The sequence below is a fragment of the Choloepus didactylus genome, chromosome 5, assembly GCF_015220235.1.
Source record: "Choloepus didactylus isolate mChoDid1 chromosome 5, mChoDid1.pri, whole genome shotgun sequence".
In the NCBI taxonomy this organism is placed as follows: domain Eukaryota; kingdom Metazoa; phylum Chordata; class Mammalia; order Pilosa; family Megalonychidae; genus Choloepus; species Choloepus didactylus.
In genome coordinates this window covers 6,924,590-6,945,571 of record NC_051311.1, presented here as the reverse complement: position 1 = coordinate 6,945,571, position 20,982 = coordinate 6,924,590, and the positions used below count along the sequence as shown (strand labels likewise).

Below are 20,982 nucleotides of genomic sequence, written 5' to 3'. Positions count from 1 at the left end.
TTGGCTCTGGTTCTGGCCCATGCAGCCACGCTGGTTGAGAATCCTAAGCCCGTGGGTATTAGAATTACATAGGAAACTAACTGTAGTTCTGACACTGAAGGGCTCCCTGCAGGGGGAGGAAACATGGTATTTAAAACCCCCTCACCTGGAACCCTTCTATCTACTATAAAGACTCAGTTTATATATATTGTTAAACTACTCAACTGTTCAATTTAATGCTTACATGTGTTGTTAATTCTTGTTAAAAAATGTGTTACTATTTCAATAATGCATTGACTAAAATGTTTTCAGTATTTAGCCTTCTAACAAGTGTAATGTTATTGGTAATAATATGTTGTGAAATGCTTAAGAACAATTTCCAGAATTATTTTGATGACTTGAATGCAGGGTATGAGGGATGTCTTTTTGTTATTATTATTACTGAAGGAAAAAGAAGTCGTTTTTTCCTAAATGACTGGTTGTAGCAGAATAAAAAAATAGAGGATATGGAACAAAACCTGAATAAATATAGAAAACTGCAGAAAGTTGGTGGAAAGGGAAATTTATTTCTGTAATCAAGGTTGAAAAAATGGTAAAAACTAGATGTAGAATAAAGCAGAATGCCTGGTAGTGTTATCCTTTAGCTATTTTAGCCCAGGCAGTACTTGTGCTAAATGGTAAAACTCATTAACCTGGCCATAGCTCCACTTGCTAATAGGTTTATTATCTCTCTGTATCAGTGTATTATTACTATGTTGTTTATTGTATTGTTGTGAATTATAGATGTAAAGTCTGTCCTATGGTCAATGCAAACTGTTGTGCAGGGGTGGATTGTGGCAACCCGTGGCCTGAGCAAAACAGGCCTGCAGATCTTTGGTGCACAGCAGTCTGCATGACCTAGGCAGCTAAATGTTTAACCTATTGTCTTTCTAAGCCAGTAAAGAGAAAAAGGGTAAATTGACCTTAAAATGTAACTTTATGCAAGCAGGCAGAAAGTGAGAGGCCCTTAGTCTCACAAAAAGAGCAAAATGTAATTGTTCAAATGTTACTCTAGTCCTTCCTGCACCACTCCCCAGGTCAGAGTGACCTGTTCCTGCATCTATGCTCCCCCCCCCCCCTTAGGAGGGCCTTTGTCTTTGTCTTAAACCCTTATAAAAGGCCTTCCATCCTTTTTGCATTGCTCGGTCATCTTCCCTGTGAACACAATGCCTGCCAGGCCTGAGAGAGCCGTCATGATCTCTCCACGACTTCTCACCCTGTAAGTAAGCCTGAATAAAGTTCATGTATCAGAAAATGCTCATTGTCTTCTTTGGCCTTTAGACTGGCATGGCCCTCTTGGGCTGTGACACCAGGCAATGAGGAAAGGGAGGAAGGGGGAATGTTTGGGAAAAAATGAAGACTGTGGAAAAAAATTATGGGCTATTATCCAGGATCAATGAAACAGCTAGCAGCAGACCAGCACTCTCATGAAGAACAACTAGAAAAGCTAGGCAAAATACAGAAACCATCTCTTTGTAGCCAGCAGAAAGATTCTGAGCTCATGAAAACTAAAGGGGCTAAGACCCCTGCATTAGTTTTCCACTGATGCCATAACAATTACCCCAAACCTAGTGGCTTGAAGCAACACAAATGGATTATCTTACAGTTCTGTAGGTTAGAAGTGTGACACGGGTATCACCGGGCTAACACCAATGTACCAGTAGGGCTCCATTCCTTTCTGGAGGCTTATCACAACTCCAGAGAGAGAAGAACCCCCAGAAAGCAACTTTTACCCTTGCATCATTTTCCAATTCTGGACTCTGCCAGGATACTGAGAATTTGGGCTTTGAGCCCATAAAGGGCATCTGCTTGAGACACAGAGCCAAGTAGAGCATTCGCAGCCTTTAACTAAATGGTCAGTTTTCCTCTTAAACATTTGATGAACACTGGATCCAAGTGAAAAGTCTCTGAAAAGCAGAAAGCTGTCTTTTAAGGCAGTTTTGTGAACAGAGATTAGAGTTTAGACTTCTTTTAGGAGGAGGGGTCTCATAGAATATTCAGGCTCTCAGTTGTAAACCCTGGATGGTGAGGGTATAATAGAAGTAGACTAGGTTTTATCAGGGCTACAGCTCAGCCTTGATTCAGCAGTGTCTAACTGGATTAAAATGAGGGGAATCCCTCTATCTGTCCAGCACAGGAAATAGTGTACCTTCTCTAGAGGAAGATATTATCGGGGGAGGTTGGGCTACATTTTTATGCATAATATCTTCAATTCAATTTAAAAATTGCTAGGCATTCCAAAAGACAGGTTCACATGACTGAAAATCACAACGAAAACAAAAATACGCCCCAAAGTTCCCACAAGGGCTTTAAAAAGTATGCTTGGTATGTTCAAGAAAAGAGATAAAAATATGAAAAAAAAACATAAAAAGACGTAGAACTTCAATGAAAACTTGGAATTCATTAGAGAGAATTAAATGGTTATTTTAGGACTGAAAAGCACAACATTAAAACTATGAACTAAAAAAATAGATTTAAAAGCAGACAAAAGGAAGGACTGGTAAGTTGGAGAACAGGTCAAATGAAAAATATCCAAACTGATGCACAGAGAGGAGAGAAAAAGAAATGAGAAAGTACAGAAAAGAGCCTTAAAGACATGTGGGACGAAATAAAAGATCTAAAATTTATTTTATTCAAGTTCCAGAAGGAGAGGAGAGAGAAAATAAGAAAGAAGACGCAATAGTGAAGAGAGAACATTTCCCTCAAACTGATGAAAGATATCAACCTACAGATTCAAGGAGCTCTGCAAATCCAAGAAGAATGAATACAAAGTCCACCACTTAAGGGTACATCATAGTTGTGCTGGTTTGGATGTATTATGTCCCCCAAAAAGCCATGTTCTTTAATGTAATCCTGTGGGGGGCAGACAAATTAGTGTTGATTAGGTTGGAATCCTTTGATTGGGTGTTTCCATGGAGATGTGACTCAAGCAATTGTGGGTGAAACATTTGATTAAATTATTTCCATGGAGGTATGGAATCAAGACCCATTCAAGGTGGGTCTTGATTTAATCACTGAAGTCCTATAAAAGAGCTCACAAACAGAAGAACCTCAGAGCAGCTTAGAGAGACATTTTGGAGACGGCTGCTGAAAGCAGACTTTTGCTGACACTTTGGAGATGCTAGCCCAGTGTTTGCTCCAGAGAAGATAAGAGAGGACAAAATGCCCCAAGAGCAACATTTTGAAGAACACAGAGCAGCTATACAGGAGCTGCAACACAACCTGGGATAAGCAGATGCCAACCACATGCCTTCCCAGTTAACAGAGGTTTTCCAGACACCATTTGGCTTTTCTTTGGTGAAGGTATACTGGTGTTGATGCCTCAATTTGGACATTTTCATGGCCTTCAGATTGTAAATTTGTAACCAAATAAACTCTTTTTACAAAAGCCAATTCATTTCTGGTATTTTGCATAATGGAAGCATTAGCAAACCGGAACAATAGTCAAACCTCTGAAAATTTTAAGAAGAGAATATCATAAAAATTGCCAGAATTAAAAAAATACATTAGCTTCAAAGGAACAACAATAACACTGATAGGTGATTTCTCAGAAGAAATAATGGAAGCCAGAAGACAATGGAATGAAAATTTTAAATGTTAAAATTTATCCATATTAGAATTCTATATGCAGGGAAAATATTCTTTAATAAGGAAGGGGAAATAAATATGTTTTTTACATAAAAAGAGAGAAAATTAATCACCAGAAATTATGGACTAAAAGAAAAACTAAAAGGAGTTCTTCAGGCAGAAAAAAATACATAATCCCATAGGGAAGCATGGAATTGCAGGAACACATAAAGAATGACAGAAATGCTAAGTATGTAGGTAAATATAAATGCATATTGATTACACAACTTTATAATAATGATGTGTGAGGTTTCAAATGTGTGTAAAATTAAATAACGTGACAATAGCAACACAAAACATGGAAGTTAATGGAGTTGAAGTGTTCTGAGGTTAGCATTCTTAGAAAAGTAGAAAAAATAATTTGTGTACAACAGTAACAAGGATGCAAATAGTGCTTTCCAGGGTACACTCAAAGGATAGCAAAATAGTGTATGTCTAACTGAGAGATAGAATAATTGAGTTTCCTTTTTACCCATAAAGCCTCAAAGAGAAAGACAAACACTCTCAGTAACAAATTATTCAAGACTTTTACCATGTGATGTGTTTTTATCACTTAGATTGAGTCATTTTTATAAACAAGAAAATTCAGAGTTAAACAAAAAGCAAATTCTAGAAGAAATTTTATTTGACCATATTAAAGTTTAACTTTACAGCACACTTATGAGAGTGAACACTCATTCATTATCACTGAGATCTAACAAACTTCCCTTGAAGCTTATTTCTGGATATACAGGTTGGAACTAAATTCTAAAATTTTGGAGAAAATCATGCATCCCGCTGATCACATGTGCCTCCCAAAGCACAACTACTCCACAGCCCTAATTTGGTGCCTCTTCAATGCTGGGAAGATCGGTTACCATGATCCCATATTGATTTTCCTACCTCTTTTCACTCGATCCCTCAGGCATACATGTCCATGAAGGGCTTAAACGCAATGAAAAGTTCAGGGAAGTTTTGTATGAATTTTTTTGGCTTCCTCAATGTGCCAGTTTGGATGTATTATGTCCCCCAAAACGCCATGTTCTTTGATGCAATCTTGTGGAGGCAGATGTATTAGTGTTGATTAGATTGGAATCCTTTGATTGAGTGTTTCCATGTAGATGTGACTCAATCAACTGTGAGAGAAACATTTGTATGGGTAATTTCCATGGAGGTGTTATCCCACCCGTTCAGGGTGAGTGTTAATTGGATCACTGGAGTTGTATAAAGGAGTTCACAGACAGAAGGAGCAGAGCAACTGAGAATGACATTTTGAAGAGCAGCTGCAGCTAAGAGAGGACAAAATGCCCCAAAAGCCAACAGTTTGGAGAGCACCATTTTGAAACACAACCTAGGAGCAAGCAGACACCAGCCACATACCTTCCCAGCTAACAAGAGGCTTTCTGGACACCAATGGCCATCCTCCAGTGAAGGTACCCTATTACTGATGACTGACCTTGGACTTTTATGGCCTTAAGACTGTAACTGTGTAATCAAATAACCCCCCTTTATGAAAGACAATCCATTTCAGGTATTTTGTATTCCGGCAACATTAGCAAACCAGAACACTAACCCATCAATCTCTTAATGTCCCCCAAAGAGTCATGCCCTGCAGTCTCAGGCAAAGCCCATGGAAGTCAATTTGATAGAAACAGCTGCAGTCCCTCATTCTGAGCAATAACCAGTCAAAGCAGGGTCACAGTCAACTTGATCCAAGGTAAAGAAATTAAAGGAGCTGCAACTCACTTGGTGCCAACAGCAAGCTTGGCCTTGGAAAGGAGGCCCTTGGGAAGTCAGTCTCTGCTTGGTTTAAACTTCAGTGCGACACTGTTGATGCAAAACCTCTGACCAGTGGGCCCAGGTCCGTCAGGAAACACATGGCCAAGGTGAGCGTCACACTGCAAAGGAGAGATGCCTCAGTCAATCCCAGGAGGCAAAGCTCCTCAGAAACAGGACACACAGCACAGGACCACGCCACTCCAGGATCTGACATTTGTGAGCTGAAGAAGCTACAGCACCAGAATTTGTTTAAGCAATGAAAGAATGCAGTGTAGAGTAGTGGTGAATAGCTCTGCTTTACCTGTGAGAATGTGAGCAAATGATAGAATCTGTCTTGGTTTGCTTATCTATAGACTGGGAATGATAACTATACCTATTTCATAGAGCTGTTTGATGATAATTGATATAATGCAAGTAAAGCACTACTACAGCTCCTGATGGATACAGCAAGCACTCAGTAGTGTTTTGCAGTTAGTGTGCTGTTATTATTCCTTATTGGAAGAAAAACCATGCTCCCTTTATTTTACAAAACATGAGTCATAAAATATGAGCACCCAAGGAAATCCGAATGAGCCTGTGTCCGGATCGAAGCCCGTCTCTCATAGCAGCTCGCTGAGGGGCAATTTCCTGGTGCCCCCGAGCACTGTTCTTTCTGGCAGTGGGCACCGGAGTGGGGAGGAAGGCAGAGGGGTGCCGGCTACCCATCCCTGCTCTAAGGAGCATGAAGGGCCAGCTCCTTCCTTCCGATCCTAACCCTGTGCTCACCCCCGTGCCAGGCGAGAACAAGGAAAGGCCACTTCAGAGAGCAAGAAGCCAAAGAAGGCTGCAGGGTCCAGAATTATAGGAGCTAGAGGGGTCATTATCAGCACGACAGAAATGCAGTGTGTTGTACTGACAAGTCTCTCCAGGGAATGTCACCAGATGAGCCGAGGACAAGAGGGCTCTTTGTGATACATGAGGTCGTTGTTGGGGACTTTTGTAAATAGGCCCTTTGAAGACGTTACTGTTAAGGTGCAGACTCATCTGAGAACAGGATCTGTGAAGCTCCTATCTGGATGAGGCCAGACTGAATCAGGGTGGGCTTTCCTCCATGTGACTGGAGGCCTTACAAGGCAGAGGAAATGTGCACACAGTCGGAGAAGGTCACAGGAGATCCAGGGGACAGATCGCCAAGCAGTGGCAGCACATACGCGAGGACTGCAGTAAGCCAGCACCGGAACGTCACGGGCTCCAGGAGAAAGCCCGGCAGGCAGATGCTTGCTGCTGGACCTCAGGGCCCCAAAACCACGAGACAGTACATTCCTGTCGCTTACAGCACCCGGTGCGTGGGGCCTGTCGCAGCAGCCCTGGCAGACGGAGACCATAGCCTCAGGGAAAACAAAACCAAATGCCCACCTGCTTGCAGACGACCCACCTGCTTGCAGACGACCTCCGTCCTAGCCGGCCCCAGCGATGTGTCCCGGCGTCTGATGATCCCCGCGTGGCTCTCGTCAGAGCCCACCGTTCCGTGGGCCTCGGAGAACGAAGGCCACCCAGTGCCCGAGCAGAACTTCTTCTCAGAACTGCGAGAAACATTCACAGTGACCACAGCTGCTGAGGAGCCCATCATCCACACATAAAGAGCACATCACGCCCGATATGTTTTTTGACTGGGAAATCTCTGATTCTCCCTCCCCTCCACCACATCACAAGCCCAGAAAATGGAATATTCAGTCCCACAGAATTCCCCCATCGTCTCATCACGGTGAACAGATGCCTTGCTCCTTCGGTGCCACAGGCTTCCTCAACGACCGACAAGGACCTAAACCACTTGGAGCTTTGTGGGCTGTGTCGCCCATTAGGAACAGCTCGAGTCCACCTGCTCTAAATCAAAAATCAAAACAGAATAGCCGCGCTCTGAGGAGGTCACCGAGCTCTATCACAGAAGCACAGGCTCTGAGGAAATAGGCATTTTTGGCAACAGGAATTGCAGGTTTTATCTAAATGCTAAACCTGACCTCCTGGCAGGGTTCAAAAGCCGTCTCTGCCACCTCCTGGCTTGTGTGAAATCGGGCAGGCTGCTTGACTGCTCTAAGCCTTGCTGTTCCCATCTGTAAAATGGGCAAGATAATCACAGGTGCCTTGAGGAGATGCTGTGGGGACCGATGGGGACAGCCCGGAGCCCGGGGAGTTGGGTGTAGTGCTGGGTGCCTCGCAAGTGCTCACAGTCCTCAGCTGCAGTGACCATCACTGACAGACAGGCCTGGCTCCCCGAGTCGGCCACCGCGCGCTGCCGGCCCTCTGGGGGAAGTGGGGACGGCCAGAGGAGTGGCAAGAGGAGGATGAGGGCGGCCAGGCAATCCACTCCCCAAAGGCCCCTCTCCACGTGCTCAGAAAGAGAAGCTCCCTTAGATGGTGCCGAGAAAATGGGTTTCTAAATTTTAAGTGGCAGGGAGATGGCTACACCCATCTAGGGAAGAAAAAGAAGAACTGAACATTCAAACTCTGCAAAAAATCTAAGCAAAGAAGAAAAAAGTGGCAAATGACCAAATCCTTAGACTATGAGCACAGAAGGAAGCTCAATTTAGAGCACAAAGCCCAGCAGAAAATGGTATCATATAATACGGTGGTTCCCAAACATTTTTGGTCTCAGGACCTCTTTAGATTAAAAGAAGTTTTGGTTTCGATTTGATATGCGTGTGCACATACGCACACACACACGCTCACACACATTTCCAAATCAGAAATTACAATGAGAATTCTTTTTTAAATTTATGCTTTAAATTATTTAAAAAATAAGAAATTCATTGCATGTTTTTTTTTTTTTTTAATTTTGCAAAGAAAGGTTTTATTTGAAATCAAGGTGGGTTTCTTCGTGTACTGTGTCATAAGAAAAACAGCAGTAATGATTTTCATGATGACAGCATCATTGTCCTTTTAATATCCCAATCTAGAAAGCTTCTGGCCATTTTCAGCTTTTATTTTATTTTCTCTTTCACTGCAAATTAGGCTTCTTTCTCTCATAACAGAATCCTCAACTCTTAACATTTTTTTTTAATCTTCATTTTATTGAGATATATTCACATACCACGCAGTCATACAAAACAAATCATACATTCGATTGTTCACAGTACCATTACATAGTTGTACATTCATCACCTAAATCAATCCCTGACACCTTCATTAGCACACACACAAGAATAACAAGAATAATAATTAGAGTGAAAAAGAGCAATTGAAGTAAAAAAGAACACTGGGTACCTTTGTCTGTTTGTTTCCTTCCCCTATTTTTCTACTCATCCATCCATAAACTAGACGAAGTGGAGTGTGGTCCTTATGGCTTTCCCAATCCCCTTGTCACCCCTCATAAGCTACATTTTTATACAACTGTCTTTGAGATTCATGGGTTCTGGGTTGTAGTTTGATAGTTTCAGGTATCCACCACCAGCTACCCCAATTCTTTAGAACCTAAAAAGGGTTGTCTAAAGTGTGCGTAAGAGTGCCCACCAGAGTGACCTCTCGGCTCCTTTTGTATTCTCTCTGCCACTGAAGCTTATTTCATTTCCTTTCACATCCCCCTTTTGGTCAAGAAGATGTTCTCCGTCCCACCATGCCAGGTCTACATTCCTCCCCGGGAGTCATATTCCACGTTGCCAGGGAGATTCACTCCCCTGGGTGTCTGATCCCACGTAGGGGGGAGGGCAGTGATTTCACCTTTCAAGTTGGCTTAGCTAGAGAGACAGGGCCACATCTAAGCAACAAAGAGGCATTCGGGAGGAGGCTCTTAGGCACAACCATAGGGAGGCCTAGCCTCTCCTTTGCAGCAACCGTCTTCCCAAGGGTAAAACCTGTGGTAGAGGGCTCAACCCATCAAACCACCAGTCCCCTATGTCTGTGGTCATGTTAGCAACCATGGAGGTGGGGTAGGCCAATACCCCTGCATTCTCCACAGGCTCCTCAAGGGGGCACTACATCTTTTTTTTTTCCTTGTTTTTTTTTTTTTTTTTTAACTTTCCCTTCTTTTTTAAATCAACTGTATGAAAAAAAAGTTAAAAAGAAAACAAACATACAATAAAAGAACATTTCAAAGAGACCATAACAAGGGAGTAAGAAAAAGACAACTAACCTAAGATAACTGCTTAACTTCCAACATGTTCCTACTTTACCCCAAGAAAGTTACCTAATATAGCAACATTTCTGTGAACTTACTCCTACTATATCCATCAGAAATTAACAGACCATAGTCATTCCTGGGCATCCCCAGAATCTTAAATAGCTTATCTGTTCTTCTTGGATTATTGTTCCCCCTTCCTTAATTGCTCTCTATTGCTAGTTCCCCTACATTCTACATTATAAGCCATTTGTTTTACATTTTTCAAAGTTCACATTAGTGGTAGCATATAATATTTCTCTTTTTGTGCCTGGCTTATTTCGCTTAGCATTATGTCCTCAAGGTTCATCCATGTCGTCATATGTTTCACAAGATCGTTCCTTCTTACTGCCGCGTAGTATTCCATCGTGTGTATATACCACATTTTATTTATCCACTCATCTGTTGAAGGACATTTGGGTTGTTTCCATCTTTCGGCAATTGTGAATAATGCTGCTATGAACATTGGCGTGCAGATATCTGTTCGTGTCACTGCTTTCCGATCTTCCGGGTATATACCGAGAAGTGCAATCGCTGGATCGAATGGTAACTCTATATCTAGTTTTCTAAGGAACTGCCAGACTGACTTCCAGAGTGGCTGAACCATTATACAGTCCCACCAACAGTGAATAAGAGTTCCAATTTCTCCACATCCCCTCCAGCATTTGTAGTTTCCTGTTTGTTTAATGGCAGCCATTCTAACCGGTGTTAGATGGTATCTCATTGTGGTCTTAATTTGCATCTCTCTAACAGCTAGTGAAGCTGAACATTTTTTCATGTGTTTCTTGGCCATTTGTATTTCCTCTTCAGAGAACTGTCTTTTCATATCTTTGGCCCATTTTATAATTGGGCCGACTGTACTATTGTCATTGAGTTGTAGGATTTCTTTATATATGCAAGATATCAGTCTTTTGTCAGATACATGGTTTCCAAAAATTTTTGCCCATTGAGTTGGCTGCCTCTTTACCTTTTTGAGAAATTCCTTTGAGGTGCAGAAACTTCTAAGCTTGAGGAGTTCCCATTTATCTATTTTCTCTTTTGTTGCTTGTGCTTTGGGTGTAAAGTCTAGGAAGTGGCCGCCTAATACAAGGTCTTGAAGATGTTTTCCTACATTATCTTCTAGGAGTTTTATGCTACTTTCTTTGATATTGAGATCTTTGGTCCATTTTGAGTTAATTTTTGTGTAGGGGGTGAGGTAGGGGTCCTCTTTCATTCTTTTGGATATGGATATCCAACTCTCCCAGCCCCATTTGTTGAAAAGACCATTATGACTCAGTTCAGTGACTTTGGGGGCCTTATCAAAGATCAGTCGGCCATAGATCTGAGGGTCTGTCTCCGAATTCTCAATTCGATTCCATTGATCTATATGTCTATCTTTGTGCCAGTACCATGCTGTTTTGGCAACTGTGGCTTTATAATAAGCTTCAAAGTCAGGGAGTGTAAGTCCTCCCACTTCGTTTTTCTTTTTTAGAGTGTCTTTAGCAATTCGAGGCATCTTCCCTTTCCAAATAAATTTGATAACAAGCTTTTCCAAGTCTGCAAAGTAGGTTGTTGGAATTTTGATTGGGATTGCATTGAATCTGTAGATGAGTTTGGGTAGAATTGACATCTTAATGACATTTAGTCTTCCTATCCATGAACATGGAATATTTTTCCATCTTTTAAGGTCCCCTTCTATTTCTTTTAGTAGAGTTATGTAGTTTTCTTTGTATACGTCTTTTACATCTTTGGTTAAGTTTATTCCTAGGTACTTGATTTTTTTAGTTGCTATTGAAAATGGTATCTTTTTCTTGAGTGTCTCTTCAGTTTGTTCATTTCTAGCATATAGAAACATTACTGACTTATGTGCATTAACCTTGTATCCCGCTACTTTGCTAAATTTGTTTATTAGCTCTAGTAGCTGTATCGTCAATTTCTCAGGGTTTTCTAGATATAAGATCATATCATCTGCAAACAATGACAGTTTTACTTCTTCTTTTCCAATTTGTATGCCTTTTATTTCTTTGTCTTGCTGGATTGCCCTGGCTAGCACTTCCAGCACAATGTTGAATAACAGTGGTGACAGCGGGCATCCTTGTCTTGTTCCTGATCTTAGGGGGAAGGCTTTCAGTCTCTCACCATTGAGTACTATGCTGGCTGTGGGTTTTTCATATATGCTCTTTATCATGTTGAGGAAGTTTCCTTCAATTCCTACCTTTTGAAGTGTTTTTATCAAAAAGGGATCTTGGATTTTGTCAAATGCTTTTTCAGCATCTATTGAGATGATCAATTGATTTTTCCCTTTTGACTTGTTAATGTGTTGTAATACATTGATTGATTTTCTTATGTTGAACCATCCTTGCATGCCTGGAATGAACCCCACTTGGTCATGGTGTATGATTTTTTTAATGTGTCTTTGGATTCGATTTGCAAGTATTTTGTTGAGGATTTTTGCATCTATATTCATTAGGGAGATTGGCCGGTAGTTTTCCTTTTTTGTAGCATCTTTGCCTGGTTTTGGTATTAGATTGATGTTAGCTTCATAAAATGAGTTAGGTAGTGTTCCATTTTCTTCAATGTTCTGAAAGAGTTTGAGTAAGATTGGTGTCAGTTCTTTCTGGAAAGTTTGGTAGAATTCCCCTGTGAAGCCGTCTGGCCCTGGGCATTTATTTGTGGGAAGATTTTTGATGACTGATTGGATCTCTTTGCTTGTGATGGGTTGGTTGAGGTCTTCTATTTCTTCTCTGGTCAGTCTAGGTTGTTCATATGTTTCCAGGAAATTGTCCATTTCCTCTACATTATCCAGTTTGTTGCCATACAGTTGTTCATAGTATCCTCTTATAATTTTTTTTAATTTCTTCAGGATCTGCAGTTATGTCACCTTTTTCATTCATTATTTTGTTTATATGGGTCTTCTCTCTTTTTGATTTTGTCAGTCTAGCTAGGGGCTTGTCAATCTTGTTGATCTTCTCAAAGAACCAACTTTTGGTGATATTTATCCTCTCTATTGTTTTTTTGTTCTCTATGTCATTTATTTCTGCTTTAATCCTTGTTATTTCTTTTCTTCTACTTGGTTTAGGATTGGTTTGCTGTTCATTTTCTAGCTTCTTCAGTTGATCCATTAGTTCTTTGATTTTGGCTCTTTCTTCCTTTTTAATATATGCGTTTAGTGCTATAAATTTCCCCCTTAGCACTGCTTTTGCTGCATCCCATAGGTTTTGGTATGTTGTGTTCTCATTTTCATTCGTCTCTATATATTTAGCAATTTCTCTTGCTATTTCTTCTTTAACCCACTGATTGTTTAGGAGTGTGTTGTTTAATCTCCAGGTATTTGTGAATTTTCTAAGTCTCTGATGGTTATTGACTTCTAATTGTATTCCATTGTGGTCAGAGAATGTGCTTTGAATAATTTCAATCTTTTTAAATTTATTGAGGCTTGTTTTATGTCCCAGCATATGATCTATTCTGGAGAAAGTTCCATGAGCACTAGAAAAGTATGTGTATCCTGGTGATTTGGGATGTAATGTCCTGTATATGTCTGTTAAATCTAATTCATTTATCAGATTGTTTAGGTTTTCAATTTCCTTATTGGTCTTCTGTCTGGTTGATCTGTCTATAGGAGAGAGTGATGTGTTGAAGTCTCCCACAATTATTGTGGAAACATCAATTGCTTCCTTTAGTTTTGCCAGTGTTTCTCTCATGTATTTTGTGGCACCTTGATTGGGTGCATAGACATTTACGATTGTTATTTCTTCTTGCTGAATTGCCCCTTTTATTAGTATGTAGTGGCCTTCTTTGTCTCTCAAAACATCCCTGCATTTGAAGTCTATTTTATCTGAGATTAATATTGCTACACCTGCTTTCTTTTGGCTGTAGCTTGCATGAAATATTTTTTTCCATCCTTTCACTTTCAGTTTCTTTGTGTCCCTGTGTCTAAGATGAGTCTCTTGTATGCAACATATTGATGGTTCATTTTTTTTGATCCATTCTGCGAATCTATATCTTTTAATTGGGGAGTTTAATCCATTTACATTCAACGTTATAACCGTGAAGGCATTTCTTGAATCAGCCATCTTATCCTTTGGTTTATGTTTGTCATATTTTTCCCCTCTATTAATATCCTTTATTGTACCCATACCGAATCTCTTTAGTACTGAACCTTTCTCCAAGTCTCTCTGTCCTGTCTTTGTTTCTCTGTCTGTAGGGCTCCCTTTAGTATCTCCAGTAGGGCAGGTCTCTTGTTAGCAAATTCTCTCAGCATTTGTTTGTCTGTGAAAAATTTAAGCTCTCCCTCAAATTTGAAGGAGAGCTTTGCTGGATAAAGTATTCTTGGCTGGAAATTTTTCTCACTCAGAATTTTAAATATATCGTGCCACTGCCTTCTCGCCTCCATGGTGGCTGCTGAGTAGTCACTACTTAGTCTTATGCTGTTTCCTTTGTATGTGGTGAATTGCTTTTCTCTTGCTGCTTTCAGAACTTGCTCCTTCTCTTCTGTGTTTGACAGTGTGATCAGTATATGTCTCGGAGTGGGTTTATTTGGATTTATTCTATTTGGGGTTCGCTGAGCATTTATGATTTGTGTATTTATGTTGTTTAAAAGATTTGGGAAGTTTTCCCCAACAATTTCTTTGAATACTCTTCCTAGACCTTTACCCTTTTCTTCCCCTTCTGGGACACCAATGAGTCTTATATTTGGACGTTTCATATTATCTATCATATCCCTGAGGTCCATTTCGATTTTTTCAATTTTTTTCCCCATTCTTTCTTTTATGCTTTCATTTTCCATTCTGTCATCTTCCAGGTCACTGATTTGTTGTTCAACTTCCTCTAGTCTTGTATTATGAGTGTCCAGAATCTTTTTAATTTGGTCAACAGTTTCTTTAATTTCCATAAGATCATCCATTTTTTTATTTAGTCTTGCAATGTCTTCTTTATGCTCTTCTAGGGTCTTCTTGATTTCCTTTGTCTCCCGTGGTATGGTCTCATTGTTCATCTTTAGTTCTTTGAGTAGCTGTTGTAGGTGCTGTGTCTCTTCTGGTCTTTTGATTTGGGTGCTTGGGCTTGGGTTATCCATATCGTCTAGTTTTTTCATATGCGTTATAATTTTCTGTTGTTTTTGGCCTCGTGGCATTTGCTGAACTTGATAGGGTTCTTTTAGGATTTGTAGACCAATTGAAGTCCTTATCTCTAATTTATCAGATCTACAGCTTTGTGGAGTACACTTTCTCTAACTAACCAGCAGGTGTCGTCCACGAGCCACCTGTTCTCCACAAGCCAGTTCTCCCCTGCTTAGCCTTTTTGGTGAGTGGGGGAGTGAGTCTTGTGGGGTCCAATTGGTGTACCAAGCTTGCGTGTGTAGTTGGTGTTGCCTGCCCTGTATATGGGGCGTGTTTCTGGGCAGTCAGGGAGGGGGGGTGGCTCTAACAATCAAATCTCCCTGGTGATCCTAGAGTTTTAAAGCTGCTGCAATAGTCTAATCCTTCCGTTCGGTCCTGCCACAGTTTGTCTCTGCCACTGACCCACAAGTCCTTGGTATTGGCGTATGGCTCCTGAAACTTGCAAGTGGGCCCCTCTTCCAGGCCGTGCACCCCGGGTCCTCTGTTGAGGGATGACTGTGCTATGTCACAGGTGAGTGCCATCCCCCCAGGGCAGTTCTGGGCTGCTGGGCTGTGTAGGGAGGCTCCCAGTCTGCTGAAATGATGTCTGAATGGGGCTTTGTTAATTCACACTGCTCTACCTTCCCAACTCTGGGACAATCAGCTGAGGTTGCAGGGAAGGCTAATGTCCACGCCCAGTTTTGTGGTGTGTGCCTGTTATTTGAAGCACTTCCGTCACACTGGGTTGTCTGGGGCAGCTCTGGGCTATGGGGCTGGCGATGGGCAGGAGTGTTTCCTGTCCACCGGGATGATGGCTGTGAGTGGACACCCCCCTTTTCTTGGGAAGTTGTGGTGTTTAGTGAATTTTCTCAGCCACTGGATTATTGCGTTTTGTCTCAGAGCTCTCCTAGTTCTGCTCTTGACTTGACCTGCCCAAATAGCAAGTCTTTGAAGCTTTCTGTATTGGGCTCTTAGAGTAATTGTTTTAGAAAAAGAAAAAAGGATTAAAAAAAAAAAAACAAAAAAAAAAAAACGGGCCCTCCTCAGAGATCTAATGGGTTATTGAAATGCTAAGAGACAAAGCAACCAGGGCCATTAAGGAAAGGTCCACAGGGCAGAGAGATCAGCTTTTCTTCAGGATTTGCATATGCGCCTCAGGGCCCTTCCCCTTTCTATGTTCACCAGAACTCCAAAAATCCTCCACTTTTATTTTGGAGTTTTTTGTGTTGTTTTTTTTCTATGCTTGTCTCCTCTCTGCTGGGCTGGCTGCTCTCAGATTCTCTGGTGTCTGGTCTCAGTCTATCTATGGTTGGAGTTTGAATCAGTAGAATGAGTTTCCGATAAGGGCTGCCACTGCAGTTCTCCCTTCTCCTTCCCGGAGCTGACAGCCCCTCCTCCCCCCGGACTGAGCCTGGCAGGGAGGGGCGCGAGTCCCCTGGCCGCAAAAACTTACAGATTTCGCTGATCTCAGCAGTTCCACGTTTTCATGAGTGTTGTATGAAGTATGCCCAAAGTCAGATTGCTCTGTGGTGTCCAGTCCACGCAGTTCTTGGCTTTCTACCTACTTTCCTGGAGGAGTAACTAAAACATACAGCTCACCAGTCTGCCATCTTGCCCCGCCTCTGCATGTTAACATAAATACCATATTTTTTTTGACAAATAACTGTATTTTTCAAACCAAAACATTGAGTGAGAAGAGTTGCACTGTTTCACATTTTTGCAAATCTCTTTAAGGTCTGGCTGATTAAATGACAGCTGAATCTTTACATGTGCTTCTCTTTTCAGTCTGTTGCAGGGTTGCTTGGGTTGAAGGAAAGGAGTAAAATTTGGCCTCGCAGGGAAATGTTGTTGGAAAATGGGGACCTTGTAGACCCCCTTGAGAAGGTTCCAGGTTCCCACAGGATTTCTCGGACCGCCCTGTGAGAACCACATGCGTAACTCCCAGGAGTAGGAGCTTTGATGTCTGAAAGTTTGGGGTGTGAGCCAGGCTTGGTCCGTTACACCTGCGGGACCTGGCAGGTCATCTGATCTTTTTTTTTTTAAATAGAGATTGTCCACATACCATACAACTATCCAAAGATCCAAAGTGTACAATCAATTGCAGTACCATCATACAGCTGTGCGTCCATCACAATTAATTTTTTTCTCAATTTTCAGAACATTTTCATTATTCCAGAAAAGAAATAAAGACAAAAGAAAAAAGGAAACTCAAATCCTCCCATACCCCTAACCACCCTGCCTCTATTACTGATTCATAATTTTGGTATAGTACATTTGTTACTGCTGATGAAAGAATGTCAAAATACTACAAACTGTAGTATATAGTTTGCAATAGGTACATATATTTTTTCCTATATGCCCCTCTATTATTAACTTCTAGTTATAGTGTCATACATTTGTTCTAGTTCATGAGAGAGATTTCTAATATTTGTATAGTTAATCACAGACATTGTCCACCACAAGATTCACTGTTTTATACATTCCCATCTTTTAACCTCCAACTTTCCTTCTGGTGACATACGTGACTCTGAGCTTACCCTTTCCACCACCTTCACATACCTTTCAGCACTGTTAGTTATTCTTACAACATGCTACCATCACCTCTGTCCATTTCCAAACGTGTAAGTTCACCCTAGTTGAACATTCTGCTTGTAGTAAGCAACTGCTCCCCATTCTTTATCCTCATTCTATATCCTGGTAACTTATATTTCATGTCTGAGTTACATAATTAGTTCATATCAGTGAGATCCTGCAATATTTGTCCTTATGTGTCTGTCTTATTTCACTCAATATAGTACCCTCAAGGTTTCTTCATCAATCCATTTTTTTAAGATGGTTTTGTTCACACATCATATATTTTGTCCTAAGTAAACAATCATTTGTTCCCCTTATAGTCACGTATTTACGTATTTAGCACCATCGCCACTATCTATATAAGGACATCTCCATTTCTTCCACAAAGGAGGAAGAGTCAAAGAAGGTAGAAAGAAAAAAGGAAAAGAAAAAAGAGAGAGAGAGAAAAAACATGACAGCTAGAAAGCAACAAAAGGAAAGATAACATTAAACTAAAGTAGAATAAAGAGTCAGACAACATCACCAATGCTTGGAGTCCCATACCCTTCCCCTACCCCCCACCCCCATATGCATTTAGCTTTGGCATATTGCCTTTGTTATATTAAAGGAAGCATAATACAGTGTTAATTATAGTCTCTAGTTTGCATTGGTTGTATTTCCCTCCCAATCCCACCCTATTTTTAACACCTTGCAATGTTGACATTCAGTTATTCTGCCTCATGTAAAAACATATTTGTACCTTTTATTACAATCGTTGAGCACCCTAGGTTTCCCTGAGTTACACAGTCCCAGTCTTCATCTTTCATCTTTCATTCTGGTGTCCCACATGGTCCTAACCTTCCTCTTTCAACCATACTCACAGTCATCTCTGTTCAATATACTTACATTGTTGTGCTACTATCTCCCAAAACTGTGTTCCAAACCTCTCTTGTCTTTTCCTTTCTGTCTGCAGTGCTTCCTTTAGTGTTTCCTGTAGAGCAGGTATCTTGTTCACAAACTCTGTCATTGTCTGTCTGTCTGAGAATATTTTAAGCTCTCCCTCATATCTGAAGGACATTTTTGCCTGATATAGGATTTTTGGTTGGTGGTTTTTCTCTTTCAGTATCTTAAATATATCACCCCACTTCCTTCTTGCCTCCATGGTTTCTACTGAGAAATCCACACATAGTCTTATTAAGCTTCCTTTGTATGTGATGGATCGCTTTTCTCTTGCTGCTTTCAGGATTCTCTTATCTTTGACGTTTCATAATCTGATTATTAAGTGTCTTGGCATAGGCCTACTCAGATCTATTCTGTTTGAGATATGCTGTGTTTCTTGGATCCGTAATTTTATATGTTTCATAAGAGATGGGAAATTTTCATTGATTATTTCCTCTATTATTGCTTCTGCCCCCTTTCCCTTCTCTTCTTCTTTGGGGACACCAATGACACGTACATTTATGCATTTCGTTTTGTCCTTAAGTTCCTGGAGATGTTGCTCATATTTTTCCATTCTTTTCTCTGTCTGTTCTTTTGTGTGTATGCTTTCAGGTGCCTTGTTCTCAAGTTCCTGAGTGTTTTCCTCTGCTTCTTGAGATCTGCTGTGTGTCTCCATTGTATCTTTCATCTCTTGCGTTGTGCCTTTCATTTCCGTAGATTCTGCCAGTTGTTTTTTCAAACTTTCGATTTCTTTTTCATCATATGCTTCATCTCTTTTGCCATAACTTCCCTTAACTTTTTGGATTGACTGATAATTAGTTGTTTCAATTCCTGTATTTCAGTTGAAGTGTAAGTTTGTTCTTTTGGCTAGGCCATAACTTCGTTTTTCTTAGTGTAGTTTGTAGTTTTCTGCTGTTGAGGCATCTGGTTTCCTTGCTTACCCCAATCAGGTTTTCCCAGACCAGAGTGGGCTCACGTCTTGGAAGGAGGCAATAGTATCTGGTCTCCCTGATGGTGTGTCTTAGAAGAATGACACACCTGTGAGGCCTCAGGTCTCTGTGCTTTTCCACTGAGCAGGTGGCGCCTGTCAACCTGTAGCTCCAGACTGGTGTAAGGAAGTGTGGCCTGTGGCTGTTTTCCCCCAGTCTCTGGGGTCTGGTTCTGAATGGAAGATGGGTAGTAGAGCTTGGCACCACCTTTTTCCTCTTAGGGAAGATACAACCCCTATGGAGAGGTCATTTACATTTTAGTCTCTCTGCTTGTGCTATCTCCACCCTTGTCTGGGTCAGAGCGCTGGGAAATGAAAATGGCTGAGGCTTTCTCCACTGAGCCAAAAAAAGGGACACACAGCCCCCTTCAGGGCCAGTCCACGGCCACCCTCTGGCTCTCCAAGATCAGTCGTCACCAAAAGCCTCTGTCTGCTTGTTGAGAACTCATATCTTGTATCGAGCAGTCCACACTTGTTAATTAAAACCCCAGTTGGAGCTCAGCTAAGCTGTATTTGCTTGCTTGGAGAGAGCTGCTCTCTAGCTCCAAGAGGCTTTTCAGTTCCAGCTGTGGGGGGAGGGGGCTCCTGGCTTGGATCCGCAGTTTTTACTTACAGATTTTATGCTGCAATCTCAGGCATTCCTCCCAATCCAGGCTGGTGTATGATGAGTGGACAGTCACGTTTGTCCCCCTGCAGTTATTCCAGATTATTTACTAGTTGTTCCTGGTTGTTCATTAGTTGTTCCAGGGGGACTAACTAGCTTCCACTCCTCTCTATGTCACCATCTTCTTCCGTCTCCCCTATCTGACCTTTTAAAGGCTCCATGTCCTCCTCTTTGGAGTACAAATGGCAGGATTAGCTTGCAGGCTTGCCAAGAGGATTCCCTGAGATACTTTTGTACATAATGTGTTTAGCATCATGCCTGACACACACGGTGCATAATAGCTGGTGACTATTATTCTTAAATATCATTAATATCATTAATCACAGATATCCATGAAATTGGAGCAGCCAGGGTCCAATTAGAGGAGCCTACCCAATGCAGTTGGGTTCTTTCCAGCCCTTTTCCAAGGATTCAAAAACATCCCTGGGAAAACCACCACAAGTAGCTATTACTCCCAGCCTTCAAACCCTCAGTGCTATATACGAAACAGAGATCATTAAAAGGAATTTTGATGGAGAATCATGAATATAGTAAATTACACACAAAAAGAATGAATCTATGACTAATAAAAAGCCATTAAGACATATTATGGGAAACAATAAACCTTTATGGAAGCAATTAACAGAATCTGGGGATTTTACCAAGTATTATGAGACACCAATATATACAGTTTATGGCTGGGACTTTAAATCTCAAAGGCAATAAGAAATTCTAATATATATATATATTAAATGATTAGTGGAGTGTAAGCCCTGCCCGTGAAGAACTAAAACCACTCTGGATCTCTTCTCATATGCTCTTATGAGGCTTCTGCTTTGTTTAGTTTTGCTATGTATTTGTTTGCTTTGCTTTCCCTTCATTTCTGAAATTCCTTAGCCCCCAAATCAGCAGCAAAGGCACCCGGTGATCATTGACAACCCAGAAAAGTCAGAGAATTTCCAGTGGAGGGCTGGGGTGGAGTGCAAAAAAGCTTTTTTAGACCGCATCATTTGGTTACTTGTGACACGGAGGACATTGGGATTTTAAGAAGCTCTGTGACCAGGAAATGTGTGAGCCCCAAATAGATGTTAATAAACCCTTCCAGAAGGGGCTCCTGAGAGAGAGAAGGGAGGGGGAGCTGGAAGAGGCCAGGGAGGGGCAAGGCCCCATCACCCAGGGCTAAGGACAGGACACTCTGGGGCTCTGGGTGGGGGGGCGAGGGTTGTTCACAGCCTGCAGAGCTGCCCTGGGG

General features: G+C 41.3%; 1 protein-coding gene across 4 annotated transcripts in view; it reads right to left on the bottom strand.

Annotated features, from left to right (window-relative positions):
* Window positions 1–20,982, bottom strand: part of MSRB2 (methionine sulfoxide reductase B2) — a 76,042-nt gene that overhangs the window by 37,783 nt on the left and 17,277 nt on the right. For 2 of the 4 annotated variants that reach the window (XR_005217196.1, XM_037837848.1), the window contains exons 4-5: window positions 6,818–6,965; window positions 5,371–5,522 (exon numbers count right to left, since the gene is read on the bottom strand). Coding sequence is in view for 3 of the 4 variants with exons in the window: in XM_037837848.1 (XP_037693776.1) it covers window positions 5,418–5,522; window positions 6,818–6,965 (253 nt within the window). In the remaining variant the exon portion in view is untranslated. Of the gene's footprint in view, window positions 1–4,740; window positions 4,761–5,069; window positions 5,523–6,817; window positions 6,966–20,982 lie in introns of those variants that run through there. The other 2 variants (XM_037837849.1, XM_037837847.1) reach the window with 2 other exon arrangements.